At 39.3% G+C, this 15117-nt stretch overlaps 1 protein-coding gene across 1 annotated transcript in view; it reads left to right on the plus strand.

Moving 5' to 3' along the window:
- Positions 1-1736: 1736 nt before the first annotated feature.
- DUSP4 (dual specificity phosphatase 4) overlaps positions 1737-15117 on the plus strand; it is a 31626-nt gene continuing 18245 nt past the window's right edge. The window contains exon 1 of the mRNA XM_082262167.1: positions 1737-2343. Coding sequence (XP_082118293.1) covers positions 1875-2343 — 469 coding nt within the window. The 5' untranslated portion in view covers positions 1737-1874. The remainder of the gene's footprint in view (positions 2344-15117) is intronic.

A 15117-nucleotide genomic window follows, 5' to 3' on the forward strand; every position in this document is an offset into this window, starting at 1 on the left:
CGTTGGTATCAGTGCCCCATGGTATCAATGGGAGGAAAAAGAGAACCATGGTTGGTACCAGTGGGAGGAATAGTGGTTGGTACCAGTGGGAGGAATAGTGCCCCATGGTTGGTATCAGTGAGGAGAATAGTGCCCCATGGTTGGTATCAGTGGAAGGAATAAGTGCCCCATGGTTGGTATCAGTGGAAAGAATAAGGGCCCCATGGTTGGTATTAGTGAAAGGAATAGGTGCCGTGCCCCATGGTTGGTATCAGTGGAAAGAATAAGAGCTTCATGGTTAGCATTAGTGAAAGGAATAAGTGCCCCATGGTTGGTATCAGTGGAAAGAATAAGAGCCCCATGGTTGGTATCAGTGGGAGGAATAGTGCCCCATGGTTGGTATCAGTGGGAGGAATAGTGCCCCATGGTTGGTATCAGTGGGAGGAATAGTGCCCCATGGTGGGTATCAGTGGAAGAATAAGAGCCCCATGGTTGGTATCAGTGGAAAGAATAAGAGCTTCATGGTTAGCATTAGTGAAAGGAATAAGTGCCCCATGGTTGGTATCAGTGGAAAGAATGAGAGCCCCATGGTTGGTATTAGTGAAAGGAATAGGTGCCGTGCCCCATGGTTGGTATCAGTGGAAAGAATAAGAGCTTCATGGTTGGTATCAGTGGAAGAATAAGAGCCCCATGGTTGGTATCAGTGGAAAGAATAAGAGCTCCATGGTTGGTATTAGTGAAAGGAATAGGTGCCCCATGTTTGGTATCAGTGGAAAGAATAAGAGCTCCATGGTTGGTATTAGTGGGAAGAATAAGAGCTCCATGGTTGGTATCAGTGGAAAGAATAGGAAGCCCCATGGTTGGTATCAGTGAAAGGAATAAGTGCCCATGGTTGGTATCAGTGGGAAGAATATGAAGCCCCATGGTTGGTATTAGTGAAAGGAATAAGTGCCCATGGTTGGTATCAGTGGGAAGAATATGAAGCCCCATGGTTGGTATTAGTGAAAGGAATAAGTGCCCATGGTTGGTATCAGTGGGAAGAATATGAAGCCCCATGGTTGGTATTAGTGAAAGGAATAAGTGCCCATGGTTGGTATCAGTGAAAGGAATAGGTGCCCCATGGTTGGTATCAGTGGAAAGAATAGGAAGCCCCATGGTTGGTATTAATGAAATGAATAAGTGCCCCATGGTTGGTATGAGTGGAAAGAATAGGAAGCCCCATGGTTGGTATTAGTGAAAGGAATAAGTGCCCATGGTTGGTATCAGTGGAAAGAATAGGAAGCCCCATGGTTGGTATTAATGAAAGGAATAAGTGCCCATGGTTGGTATCAGTGAAAGGAATAGGAAGCCCCATGGTTGGTATGAGTGGAAAGAATAGGAAGCCCCATGGTTGGTATTAATGAAAGGAATAAGTGCCCATGGTTGGTATTCGTGAAAGGAATAGGTGCCCCATGGTTGGTATGAGTGGAAAGAATAGGAAGCCCCATGGTTGGTATTAGTGAAAGGAATAAGTGCCCATGGTTGGTATCAGTGGAAAGAATAGCACCCTACTGGTGTTGGTGGAAGGGAATAATGTCCCATATTTGGTGGGAAGAAATAAGCCCCATGGTTGGTGGCAGTTGGAGGTAATGTGCCCCAAGGACTGGTAACATAGTTAGGTAGCCCTGTTAGGACACGTGTGTAGGGAGGCTGGGGATGCTGTGTTCCCTCTCCCCGTCACCAGTATAGGGCGGAGAGAAGGACAACGTGCAGTAGATTGGTCTCACTCATTTCTCTGGCTGCAGACAAGACGTCAGTGAGGGAGGCAGAGTAGTGCTGCCTTGTCTCCTCTTCTCTCCTCCACCACCACCAGGTACCTACCTTTGTAGCAGCCTTCCTCCCTCCCAATCTCTATTATGCTGATCATGGATGAGCTGAGAGAGATGGATTGCAGCGTACTGAAACGGCTACTGAAAAGAGACGGCTTACCCAACCGGAGCACTACCGACAAGCTGTACCATTCCAGCCCGATCAGCCATAGTAATAACGGCAGTGTGGGGGTCGGAGGCACTTGCCTGCTTCTGGACTGTAGACCTTTCTTGGCGCACAGTGCGGGCTTCATCCAGGGATCGGTGAACGTTCGCTGTAACACCATAGTACGGAGAAGAGCCAAGGGTTCTGTGAGCCTAGAACAGATCCTACCGGCTGGGAGCAAGGAGGAGGAAGAGGTACTGACCCGGCTCCGATCAGGACTTTACTCTGCCATCATTGTGTATGATGAGAGGAGCCCCAGAGCCGAGTGTCTGCGGGAGGACAGCACGGTATCATTGGTGGTACAGGCTCTACGCAAGGACAACGACACCACTGACATCTGTCTACTCAAAGGTACAACAATGCACATAGCACAGCACTGGGAGGGGATCTTTATCAATGAAGGAACCAGCTCCATTCATAAGTGTGACTATTCCATCTGCAAACCCCATATGGTAAATGCATACATAAATGAAGAATAGTACAAGCTTTATAGTCACCTGTATCTCACCAGGTGGGGGGGACCCAAAATGACAGCGCCTTGTTTCGGTAGCCATCTTTTTTTTGGGGAGTCTTAGAACAATAGCATCAATGTAGCTTGGGTTCCCAGAGAACACCAACAACAAAAGTCTCTGCATCCATTCTATATTTCTTTAAATGTAGAGTAGACTAGGTAGGTGGTCACTTCTAGTAGTGTCATGTTGTGACTTATTTGGTATCTTCTGACTACTATTTGTTGAAAAACAATTATGGGTTGGCACAAGGTGGGTTTGAGACCTCTCCAAATCTAGATTTTAGAAACTCACATTTTTTTACCCCTACACCAATGTTTTAGAAGCTCATATTTTTGATCCCTACACCTGTATAGGTTTTTGGAGCTCACATATTTGCAAGGTTTTAGAAACTCACATTTTTTTTATTACCTTCGGTAACCTAGGCTTTAGAAGCTTACATATTTGCTCCCTACACCAATCCAGATTTTAGAAGCTCACGTTCTTTTTACCCCTACGTCATCCTAGGTTGAGAAGCTCATATTTTTGATCCCCTCACCTAAATAGGTTTTTGGAGCTCACATTTATGCTCCTTACACCAATCAAGGTTTTAGAAACTCACATTTTTCTATCCCTTCGGCAACTTGGACCTTAGAAGCTTACATATTTGCTCCCTATGCCAATCCAGATTTTAGAAGCTCGCATTTTTTTTACCCCTACATCATCCTAGGTTGAGAAGCTCACATTTTTGATCCCTACACCTATATAGGTTTTTGGAGCTCACATATTTGCTCCTTACACCAATCAAGGTTTTAGAAACTCACATTTTTCTATGCCTTCGGCAACTTGCGCTTTAGAAGCTTACATACCGTATTTGCTCCCTATGCCAATCCAGATTTTAGAAGCTCACATTTTTTGTTACCCCTACATCATCCTAGGTTTTAGAAGCTCATATTTTTAAACTCTGCACCTATATGGGTTTTAGAAGCTCACATTTCTGCTCTCTACATTTTTAGACCCTCACATTTTTGCTTCATACACCAATCTACATTTAAGACCTTCACATTTTTGCTCCCTACACCAATCTACTTTTTTTGGACCTTCACATTTTTGCTCCCTACACCAATCTACATTTTGTACCTTCACATTTTTGCTCCATACACCAATGTACGATTTTATACCCTCACATTTTTGCTCCATAAACCAATCCACATTTTAAACCCTCACATTTTGCCCCATACACCAATCCACATTTTACACCCTCACATTTGTGCTCCATACACCAATCTGCGTTTTAGACCCTCACATTTTTGCTCCATACTTCAATCTACATTTTGACCTTTAAATTTTGACCCCACACACCAATCTACGTTTTAGACCAGTGGTCTCCAAACTGTGGCCCTGGGGCCAGATGCGGCCCTTTGCTTGCTTTTATCTGGTCCTTGGGGCACTTTCATCCACTGATACCAACAATGGGGCATAATTTCCCCCCACTGACCCCAGCGAAGGGCCATAATTCCTCCCAATGACACCAATAATGGGGCTAAATTCTTGCCAATGGCACCAACGATAGGGCACAATTCCTCTCACTGACATCAAAGATGGGGCATGGTTTTTTCCACTGACATCTGGACCTTTTCTACCCCCAATGGCCATAATCTGGCCCCCCAAAAATCTTAAGAACAGTAAACTGGCTCTTTGTTTAAAAAGTTTAGAGACCCCTGTATTAGACCCTCACATTTTTGCCCTCTACACCAATCTATGTTTTAGACCCACACATTTTTGCTCGATACACCAATCTACATTTTAGTCCCTCACATTTTTGCTCCACTCACCAACCTACGTTTTAAGACCTTCACATTTTTGCTCCACTCACCAACCTACGTTTTAACCACCTCACATTTTTGCTCCATACACCAACCTACGTTTTTAGACCTTCACATTTTTGCTTCATACACCAACCTACGTTTTTAGACCCTCACATTTTTGCTCCATACACCAATGTACGATTTTATACCCTCACATTTTTACTCCATAAACCAATCCAGATTTTAGACTCTCAAATTTTTGCTCCATACACCAACCTACAATTTTATACCCTCACACTTTTGCTCCATACACCAACCTATGGTTTTATACCCTTATATTTTTGCCTCATACACCAACCTACGTTTTTAGACCTTCACATTTTTGCTTCATACACCAACCTACGTTTTTAGACCTTCACATTTTTGCTTCATACACCAACCTATGTTTTTAGACCCTCACACTTTTGCTCCATACACCAACCTAAGGTTTTATACCCTTATATTTCTGCCTCATACACCAATCTATGTTTTAGACCCTCACATTTTTGCTCCATACTCCAACCTAGATTTTTAGACCTTCACATTTTTGCTCCATACACCAGTCTACGTTTTATACTCCATATGGTTACCATACATGGCTTTTGTGAATTCGGTAGCACACTGATATAACAGTGTATTAAACCATTTCTCTTGTAAGGTTTGCTGTAGTCTGGTAGGCCACAAGTTAATTCTTATACTCGAGAAAGCTTAAAATGACCCTTTGACCATCACTATATTTTAAAGTTTAAAGAAACAGCTTTAATAGGCCTTAAATGTGGTCCTCTTCAGAAAGGCGGTGTAAGGAAGGGTATCTCACAGCAACTAGCATTGGATTTTTCACTAATTTAAGTAAACAGAAATCCAGACTTTTTGGTATTTCTCCTTTGTAGGACCTTGTTGTAGAAACCCGTCTTTGTGATGTCATTCTTTAGAAGTGTAATATTTTTCTTTTGTGTGCACCAACTAAAAATATTTATTTATATTTATTTATTTTTAAAATCAAATGATACAATGTTATAACATTGTACACATCTCCTATGTGGTAAAAGGTCAGACATATACGTCTATGTCAGTATACATACAAGAATCACATTTACTGCCAGGAATATTGAGCTTGCAGGCAATTTCAGTTCTTTGAATGAGCTGTCAAGTACAGTTATATTTCCTTTCCTTTACGGTTACCCAAATGTATTTGCTATGCTGTTTAACATTTTAGAAATAAAGTCATTTTTATTTATTTGTTGTGGTATATAGATTAGAATGTGAGATTTAGTAGATTTTAACAGTTGACACAAACATTTTGTTTTTATAACAGAATCATCCTAATGTCATTGTTCAATCATACACTTCGATCATATTCTTTCTAGCCAACAATTAGTTTGAGTTTGGTTGTAGAATGAAGTCATTCAGAATCTAAAGGCAGAGTAATATTGAGGTTCCTCAAACTGTCACCCATATTTAATACAGACATGCTCATCTTTTATTTTAATGGCTAAACCTGATTGCAAGCAAGCCTTGACCTCAATGAACCAGGGTGGGAAAATGCCATATGTCGTTAGGTCATTGGGTTCTATTTTTTCTCTTTCTTTACTTTGATCTTTCACCATATAGATGTGTATGATTAAGAGAAATAAGTATTACCTGTACAGTGGACAGCCTTACAAATCTGCTTTGTCTCTCACTATATCATGTATCGGTTAAACAGCGTGAACTGCTAGCTGCAGACATTTTTAAAACCAAATCTATTTAGTAAATACATTTACTACATTTAGATGTTATTGTGTTTAATACTTGTTAGAGGCAGTGCTCCTGTGAAATCCGAGAATGTGAATTTCTATTGATACGTGATGGATCCAACCGTGTTTATATTTAATTCATTGCTGTCTGTAAACCTGCCCTTCCATTCACGGTTTCTCATTGATATCCAGCTATGCCCATTCATGATTTTCTACAACGGAAGAGCCCGCTGATCACAAGACCTTTTTACTTGCAATGCATTCATTTTAGGAATCCTGCCTTTGCTGACTTTTTTCGGTTATTTCTTTTTTCCTGCTGAATATTTAGCATACATTCTTGTCGTTTCTAAGCCTTTGTTGTCTGTGAGTGTGTGAACAGATCTCAATCCCCCCCACCCCACTCACTCAGCCCACCCTGTTATTATCCAATGAAAAAAGACCAGAATTATTACCTTTTTCTTAATCAATGAAACTTCAATATCAACAACTATGGTACTCTGTTTCATTTGTGCGTAATTATGCAAAGACTGACGTGGGTTAATAAATATGGCATGGCCAGAATATCAGTTTTTCTTCCTACATGTGTTACAAACAAAGAGAATGCAGGGCAGACTTCAGAGGCTGGTGCCATCAAAATAAAATATGTGCTAGCTCTTCTAAGCCTATTCACTAAGCATGGTGCACATTGAGTAGTGAGAATGGGATACAAAGGGAAGGTGTACACAATAACATCTTATATAATACAATAGTCTGATCTACTAATGCTTTTGGTTTATATAGGTAACAGCACTTTGATTCAGTTTTTTTTTTCTTTTTTTTTGTGCTGCCGTGCAGACTTTCAGTCTATCCTGCTTTTACAGGAAATATATATATATATATATATATTAGAATAATAAATTATTATATAATATTATTATAAAATAATAATATTATTGTATAATAATAATAATATTATTATTATAATAATATAATAAAATACACACATAAAAAAAATATATATATATATATATTTTTTTGAATGTGTGTATTTTTATTATAATAATAATAATATTATTATTATACAATAATATTATATAATAATAATTTATTATTCTAATATATATATATATATATATATATATATATATATATATATATATATTAGAATAATAAATTATTATTATATAATATTATTGTATAATAATAATATTATTATAATAAAAATACACACATTAAAAAAAAATATATATATATATTTTTTTTTATGTGTGTATTTTTATTATATTATTATAATAATAATATTATTATTATTATTATTATACAATAATATTATTATTTTATAATAGTATTATATAATAATTTATTATTCTAATATATATATATTTCCTGTAAAAGCAGGATAGACTGAAAGTCTGCACGGCAGCACAAAAAAAAAATATGTATATATTATATATAAAAAAAAAAAAATATATATATATATATATATATATATATATATAATTTTTTTATATATATATATAATACATTTATACATACATACATTTTTTTTTTAATTTTTTTTTTATAACTGTTCATGACATGAGCATACTAAGGGTATTGTTTTTTAAGACAAACATGTTGGGCTAGATTAGTCATCATGTTAGTAGCTCTAATGTTTCATTCACATTTCTAACCCTACAGACTTCCATTTCCTTTTCAGTCTTCCCCTTCTTACCACATTCGATGCGTTTCTTTCATTTTGAAAAAGGACCTATTACCTGGGAACAGCAGTAAAAAAAAAAAAGAAAATGTGACCGGATACAACATATAACTGACTATAATACAATTACTGCATATCATATTTGGCACAGCATAGTCCAATATTCAGCCATTTGATATTATTATTATTATTATTAATATACAGGATTTATATAGCGCCAACTGTATGTTTAGCGCTTTACAACATAAGAGCAGACAGTGCAATTAAAATAATACAGTAAGACTCGGAGGACATGTATATGAACCTACTGTTTTCTAGGCAGGAAGGAATATTGGGGGAAATTTTCCTAAAACTGGTACATCCGGTGCAGCTGTTCGTAGTAACCAATCACCTTCTAGGTTTTAGCCCCCCGTACACATAAGGCCGATTTGACATGTCAGTCGGAGCATATTGCCCGCAACGGCACAGCCCGAATCAGTGTGACACCACACCGATTCCCAAATGTAGTTTCCGCACTCCTTTTGCCAACTTCGGGGGCAATTTCAAAAGACATCTGTGCAGGAACCCGCACAGATGTTTGTCAAATCGCCTCCGAACTCACACTGACGTGCAGGATTGAAGAACCCAAAGATTTCAAACCCACCCTCAGTGTGAACGAGGGCTTAGTGCGGGTTTACACTATGTGGGGCGGGTACCGCATGCAATCTTGAACAGGAATTGCACCACATTCCTGTTCAAATTATATGTGATTCTTGAGCAGTGTGATTTGAGCCATTATTCTGTATGGCTCAGATTGCACGGAATCCTCAGTAAAAAATATTTTCGGGGTGTCGTTAACGTAACACACACAACCGCAGTGGTTTGCATGAATGGGGTGCGATTTGGATGTGGTGCGGAATACGCATCCGTTTGAATCAGGACTGATTGTCAAAGCTTAATTGAACAAGCTACAGTTAGAAGCCGATTGGTTGCTATGCACAGCTGTACCAGATTCTGTGTGCTCCGGGTCTTGTAAAGCTCCACCATTGATGGCATCATTAAGAAATTTAACATTCCATTTACTGACACAGAGCATGCTAACCGTGCACAATATTTCTAGTATACAGCATTCATTGGACACATGCAGATTAGGGATAGTAATAGCTGTGGCATTTCATACATATTAAGCGGATATTGATTATAAAAACATGATTGATGGAAATTGTAAAAGGTTTTCTTCTTTGGCGTGGGAGTAGAACATTCTATTCTTAGTGCAGCACTGTAAATATAGAAGATATATTAAAGCCGAGGTAAAGTCACAGAAAGGGCTTGTTCACACCGTGGTGGATTGCTTTTCAAATGGCAGTTGACAGGCGGCTGGGAGGCAATGTGTCACCTCCTCGCTGCCTATTTTAACCCTAAAAAGCACAATCGCGCCACATCTTTGTGCATTGCACGCGGTTGAGGCACAGGCCCGTTTACCAGTACAAAAGGAGGAATACTTTTTTGTTGCAGCATTTGTACAACACCCTCTTCTGGGCGCTATGTTAGGTTAGGGGGAGCAGTCAGGAGGCAGTAAAACTGCAGCATAATCATCTATTTTTAACCCCCCCCCCAATCCCACCAGCTGTGTGTATTAACAAGCCCAAATAGGTGTTCAGTCAGTTTGACATTTTACTAACATACATCAATATTGTAGTCTTACCCCAGCCTTCCTGTTATAGCGATTGCACAGTGTGTCTAAATATATCTGTACCATATAGACAGCAGATCCTGACCATACTGCCCAGTGCACTGTAATCTTAAGCTGGCTATACAGAGATCAAATTCGATCCATGTATGGACAGGCTGGTTGTACCCAAGGTGATCTATCGATCGTCTTGGATACAACCAGCTTGTCAGATTTGTTACACATGATTACTGCCAGTGGCTATAGCCGCCAGAGGTAATTATTGTGTTGTGCTGGCTGGGAAAGCTCCCCATGCCCCCCCTGCTGGCAGAACCCAATAGTACTATAGGAGGGATTTCCCGTGGTGGAAGGAAAGAAAATCAAGTCAATTATGGGGCTGCTTTACAGACCTGGAGAAACCCACCTACTCTCTTCTTCAACACTACAAGTCTGTGTGAAGATGCTTTTGAAAAAGAGTTTGGCTATTTTTATGCTAGCATAGAACACTGAAGGGGAAGAGCAAGAATAATAGGTAATTGCATTTTTTAATTCTTTGCATACCTTATTTCTTCTTTTCCTCCCCCTTCTTGCTACAGTGGCCATTTTTACTTAGGGCAGATACATTCCTCTCCCTTCTCTTGCTGGAATTCTGGGACTGCCTCCTGGTATGTGACAGTGCACATCATATTGGAAGTAGGGGTAGGGGGGGGGGTCTTTCCCTTTCCCCTGGGATCAGATCAGCAGTACAGTGCTTCACTAACCCAGGAAGTAGAAAAAACATTGGTTGTAATTAAAAACAACAAATGTTTAAAGAGGTTGTAACCCCCACCCAAAAGAGAGATCCTGTTGCTTTAAAGCAGGTTAAACAGCATAGTGCTTGTGCTGTCTAATCTGTCCGTTTCAATGCTGTAAAACACCTGGTTGATCCTGCCTGTTCCTGTGTCCACCTATGTAAACTGACCACGGTAATTATGGCTGCTGATCCATGATACCATGTTCAGTTTATGTGCCTCCGTCATCCTATGGTCTCTCCTCTCTCCCCCTCCCTCCCTGCCTGTCAGCTCCTGTGTGTGTATGAGCGATCTTCTCAACCCCCTCCCCTCCTGCCACTATTGGTAGCTGGCAGTAAAGTCAGAGTAGGATTATTGCCAGCCCCTCTGTTATATCAAGATACTACTCTGACTTTTCAACCATTTTAACTAATGAATGTAGGTTGCTTTCAAATCAGCCTACAGAGCTGCTAAATTATCCTAACTGTCTGTTACTATGTGGTATACTTGATATAAAACAGTGCAACCAATGTATCATTTTGGCTTTTGTTTTGTGATGCTTTTGTATGCTTCATGCATTTCTTCATAGCATAACATTGATTTCTTAAATGAGGTCCAAACCTCTCATTTTTTTTAATGTCTAAAATAATGAAGCCTAAATACCGCCTGTTTTAAAAAGAAGCTATGATGCGATTTTAGCGAGCACTGTACATTTTGCCTAACCGTTTTGGTGTGACTTTTTAAGATATAGTCTTTCAATCCCAGATTCGTAGCCTTTAAACTGGGTGCACACCTATCGAAATTCAGCCAGTTCAACAGGTAGCGGCTGAATTTCGATTTGAGTATGGCCCTACCTGTCCGATAGAATTTGATCAGTACTGCTGGAAAACTTTCTTTTAATCGGCTGCTGCAGCCAATCAGCTGCAGCACTGATCAGTGTATTCTGACAGTAGAGGATTCCTGCTAATACAATAGCACAATTGGGAAGATTCCTCCATCCACCTCGCTTGTGTAGGGAGTCTGTTTTTTTTTTGTCCAGCTTTTCGGCTGTACAAAAAGAAAATGATGCCTGTATACGCAGCTTTAAATTCTGTCTGTATATATGTATGGAATGATTAGACCTGGGGCTAAAAGTGATAAAGAATACACCACACATAGTTTATTGTTTTAAGTCATGCTGAGTCAAATGATTATGTTAATAGAGAGGAAAAAGGAAGTCACATCTTTTGCACAACACTACTACATCAGGAAACGGTTGTGGCAAGCAAATAAGACTCGTATCTTATCATATGCAGTAAATATATAATTTAATTAGTAAGTAGCAAGATTTATTTTACATTAAAACACAATTAATATCTGCGTTAAAGTTACTGCATGTGTTTCTTAAACAAAGAAAAACATATATTTCTTTTGGCCAACTTAGCCCCAGACTGTGCTGTAGTAGTAGCTCCTCTAAGCCAAAGCTCAATGGGTTTCAGTGGGTGCATAAAAGTATGGTAGGGCTGGAACCAAATGATAACCAGGACAGTTGATCAGTTCCTGGATTTTTAAAATGTAGGACAAAGGCCACTGTAAGAGTACCCTATACCACAATTTAGCCAGTTCTGCTTTGTGGTTATGTGGGACATCCCAACAACATTTCTCTAATATTGTCATGATTTCCTGCATACTCTAGCAGCCATCTTGAAGGAGACCAAACTCTACCCTGTGCAGTAACAAATCACCGCAAAGGTGACTTTTTTTTTTTCTTTTCTCCTTGCGGTAAATCAACTGTAAACCTACGCTTTAACAAGAATTCTGATTGGTCACTATGGGCAACTTCTCCACTTTGAGGTCATTTTCTTTTTTTCATTTTTTTTTTTTTTTTTATGAATCCGGCTGTTTCTGCACATGTAAACCATTTTATTGTCACACTAATGAAACTATTTTTTTATGTTTTGTGCACAGTATATCATGGGATGGTAAAGAGGAAGGAATGGTCATCTAAATGGATAGGTACACTTTTACTTTTGGCTTTACCACCCCACTACTTGTCACGTTGCTATTTTACGGCAACCTTCTAATGTAAAATATATAATTTTTTGGCAAGATTCTGGTGTTTGCATAAAAGTAGCATTGGAGTAAAACTCACAGATATTTTATATTTTTCCTTCTGTGGATAAAAAGTTAATTCTATGGTAAAATAGGTCTAGTGCTGGCCTTTTTGGCAACCTATAAAATATTAAATAAAATGAGAACATTTTTGTGATAGGTGAGCTATATTTGGTTGAATTCAGTGGATTCACTGATTTGTTATTCCTTTATTTTCAAAGCTGTTCTGAACACTGTAAAACTTATTTGATTTAGCAGTGCAAGAATCAACCTGATGGGCCAGTACCAACCATCTTGTGTTGGCCTGGCTTGATACGGTTTTTCTGCATGCAGTTTATTAAATAATCATGTATTCAATTTAAAAAACAAAGGTGCATGCTGGACCGGTCTCAACCACCATATAATAGTCTGTCCTAACAGGATGAATTCTAGATGGTTGCTGTGGTTTATTGTACTTTCCACTTTACTAATTACCAAGTTTATTAAAAAACATACATGTTGTCCTTAGTAGCAAAAGCACATAAAGTCTAGACTGTGAAGACATCATTGGATATGCTTTTCTGGAGTTATGCATTGTAAAATCTGCTTGCTACATCTTTGTTGTGCTTTCCAACAAAACACAGATTACATAGGGCTCAATGGTAATGAATGTAAAATGCATCTAATACACAAAAGGGTTGATTTACTGAAACAGGAGAGCGCAAAATCTGGTGCACCTGTGCATGGTAGTCAAACAGCTTCCATTTATTTTGTCAAAGCTTAATTGAACAAGCTGAAGTTAGAAGCTGATTGGCTACCATGCATAGCTACATCAGATTTTGCACTCTCTGGTTTTAGTAAATCAACCCCAAAGTGCCTACTTGGAACCATACCTACAACATATCTAAAATGTGAAAAAAATGAACGGACCTTCTATGCCATATCCGAATTCTTTTGGAAGTTACTCAACAGACTAATACTTGCTACTAGTATTTACAAATTATAGTCTGTCTCCCCACCCATAAGGACATAAGGAAAGTGTCATACTCTCATAACTTGACAGATCATGATCGATCATTTGTAAAATGACTGATCATTATTGTAAAATGGCCCCTTCAGTCTGGCAGAGCTGGGAATTCCAACCGCTGAAGTCTCCTAGGGATTTAACAAGCTAGTATGCAGTTAATCTTGCTAGAACCCACAGAGCTCAAAAATATTAGTTTTGGGTAAAGATGGCATTTTTTATATACTGTATTTTTCGCCGTATAAGATGCTCCGGGAATATAAGACGCACCCAATTTTAAAGGAGGAAAATCTAGAAAAAAAAGATTCTGAACCAAATACTGTAGTAAAATATTTTATATCAACTGTATAAAGTTAACAGCAGAAAAATTTTATGTCAACCATGCAACATATTAAGAACTCTCTTTACTCTCATTAACAGTCAGTAAAGTCAGTAAACAGTGAAAGTAACACGGGCATCAAATCAAGTAGGAGCGGGGCGGAGCAGAGCATGGACAGCACACAGTAAACATTGGCCGGAGGAGGCGGAATGTATGAAGCAGGAGGGGCAGACGTGCGGACATTTCAGGGCAGCATAGATTGATATAGTGCCCGGGAGATATGCACAGAAGCGGTGCGATTGTGCCCACACTGCCCAGCAAGGAGTGAGACTGCCCGGGGAGACAGGAGGAGGCACAGCCCGCACTGATGGAGGGAAAGGTACCGTTAAGCTCAGCAGAGCGTTGACATGGTGCCCGGGCAGCACGTGGTTAGACTGTCGGGAGGGGGGGACAAGGCGCGCTATAGGAGGGAGAGGGAAGCCCGAACACACACAGCCTGGCCATGCAGGGAGGGTCAGAGAAGTCTCCACAGCCCGCAGTACATGCGAGCAAGCACCACACAAAGTTAGGGGCAGTTTTAATGCAGGCAAAATGTGTATTTGTTGTATAAGACGCACCAACTTTCCCCCCCCAGTTTTGGGGAAGAAAAAGTGTGTCTTATACGGTGAAAAATACGGTAATTAAACTTTATTAAAGTTTAAAGACAATACAAAAAATACCACAATAGGAAATCAATAAGAGGCTGATATCAAGTCCTGAAATTCTACAGCAGATCTCACAAAACCAAAATGTTAACAGCAAAATAAGCAAGGTCCAGGTATAATCTAGGTATTTGGCAAGATATTATCAACATCTCTGGACAAGCCTCATAAAATGTATAATTGGTGAAGTACATTACTCTATAAATAATTAAGCAATAAAAACAGCCTAAGAAAAAAAAGGGAAAAAAAAAAAGAGAAAACATCCTATCCAAATAATACCTGGGTAGGGAAAAAAAAAAGAGGATTGAGTATTACCATTTATCAAGCTGCCCAAAAAATACATAGGGAAATGATCAATCACCTGGGATCTCAGCAGAATAGTACATCCAGCTCGTCCACATGTCTTTAAATTTCTATTGTTTGTTGTTGACCATGTATTCTCAATGTTCTACCTCCATAATAGTATCTACCTCCATTATCCCATCTGAAAGTTTAGGGCAGGTTTTCTGTTTCCAGAACCTAGGGATTAAGGATTTGCCTGCATTTACGAGATGGGGAGTAAAGTTTCTCTTGTTTCATTGAGGAGGGTACCCCATGAAAAAGAAATTAAAAGGGAGAACTTTATAGTGGTCGAAGGGTCATTTTCTTGAAATCTAAGACTAATTTTGGGACAGGACCATCAAAGGTGGAGAAATGTGCCAAGTTGGTCACACCCTCTCCAACAACGGGCATCATTGGTGGGAAACATCTGTACTAAATGAGATGGAGTCTTGTACCACTTGAGGAGAAATTTATATGCTGACTCCTGGATACAGAAAATGGAGATTGTGTGTGCCGGTTAGAG

The sequence above is a fragment of the Pelophylax lessonae genome (assembly GCF_965119305.1).
Source record: "Pelophylax lessonae genome assembly, chromosome: 1".
In the NCBI taxonomy this organism is placed as follows: Eukaryota; Metazoa; Chordata; class Amphibia; order Anura; family Ranidae; genus Pelophylax; species Pelophylax lessonae.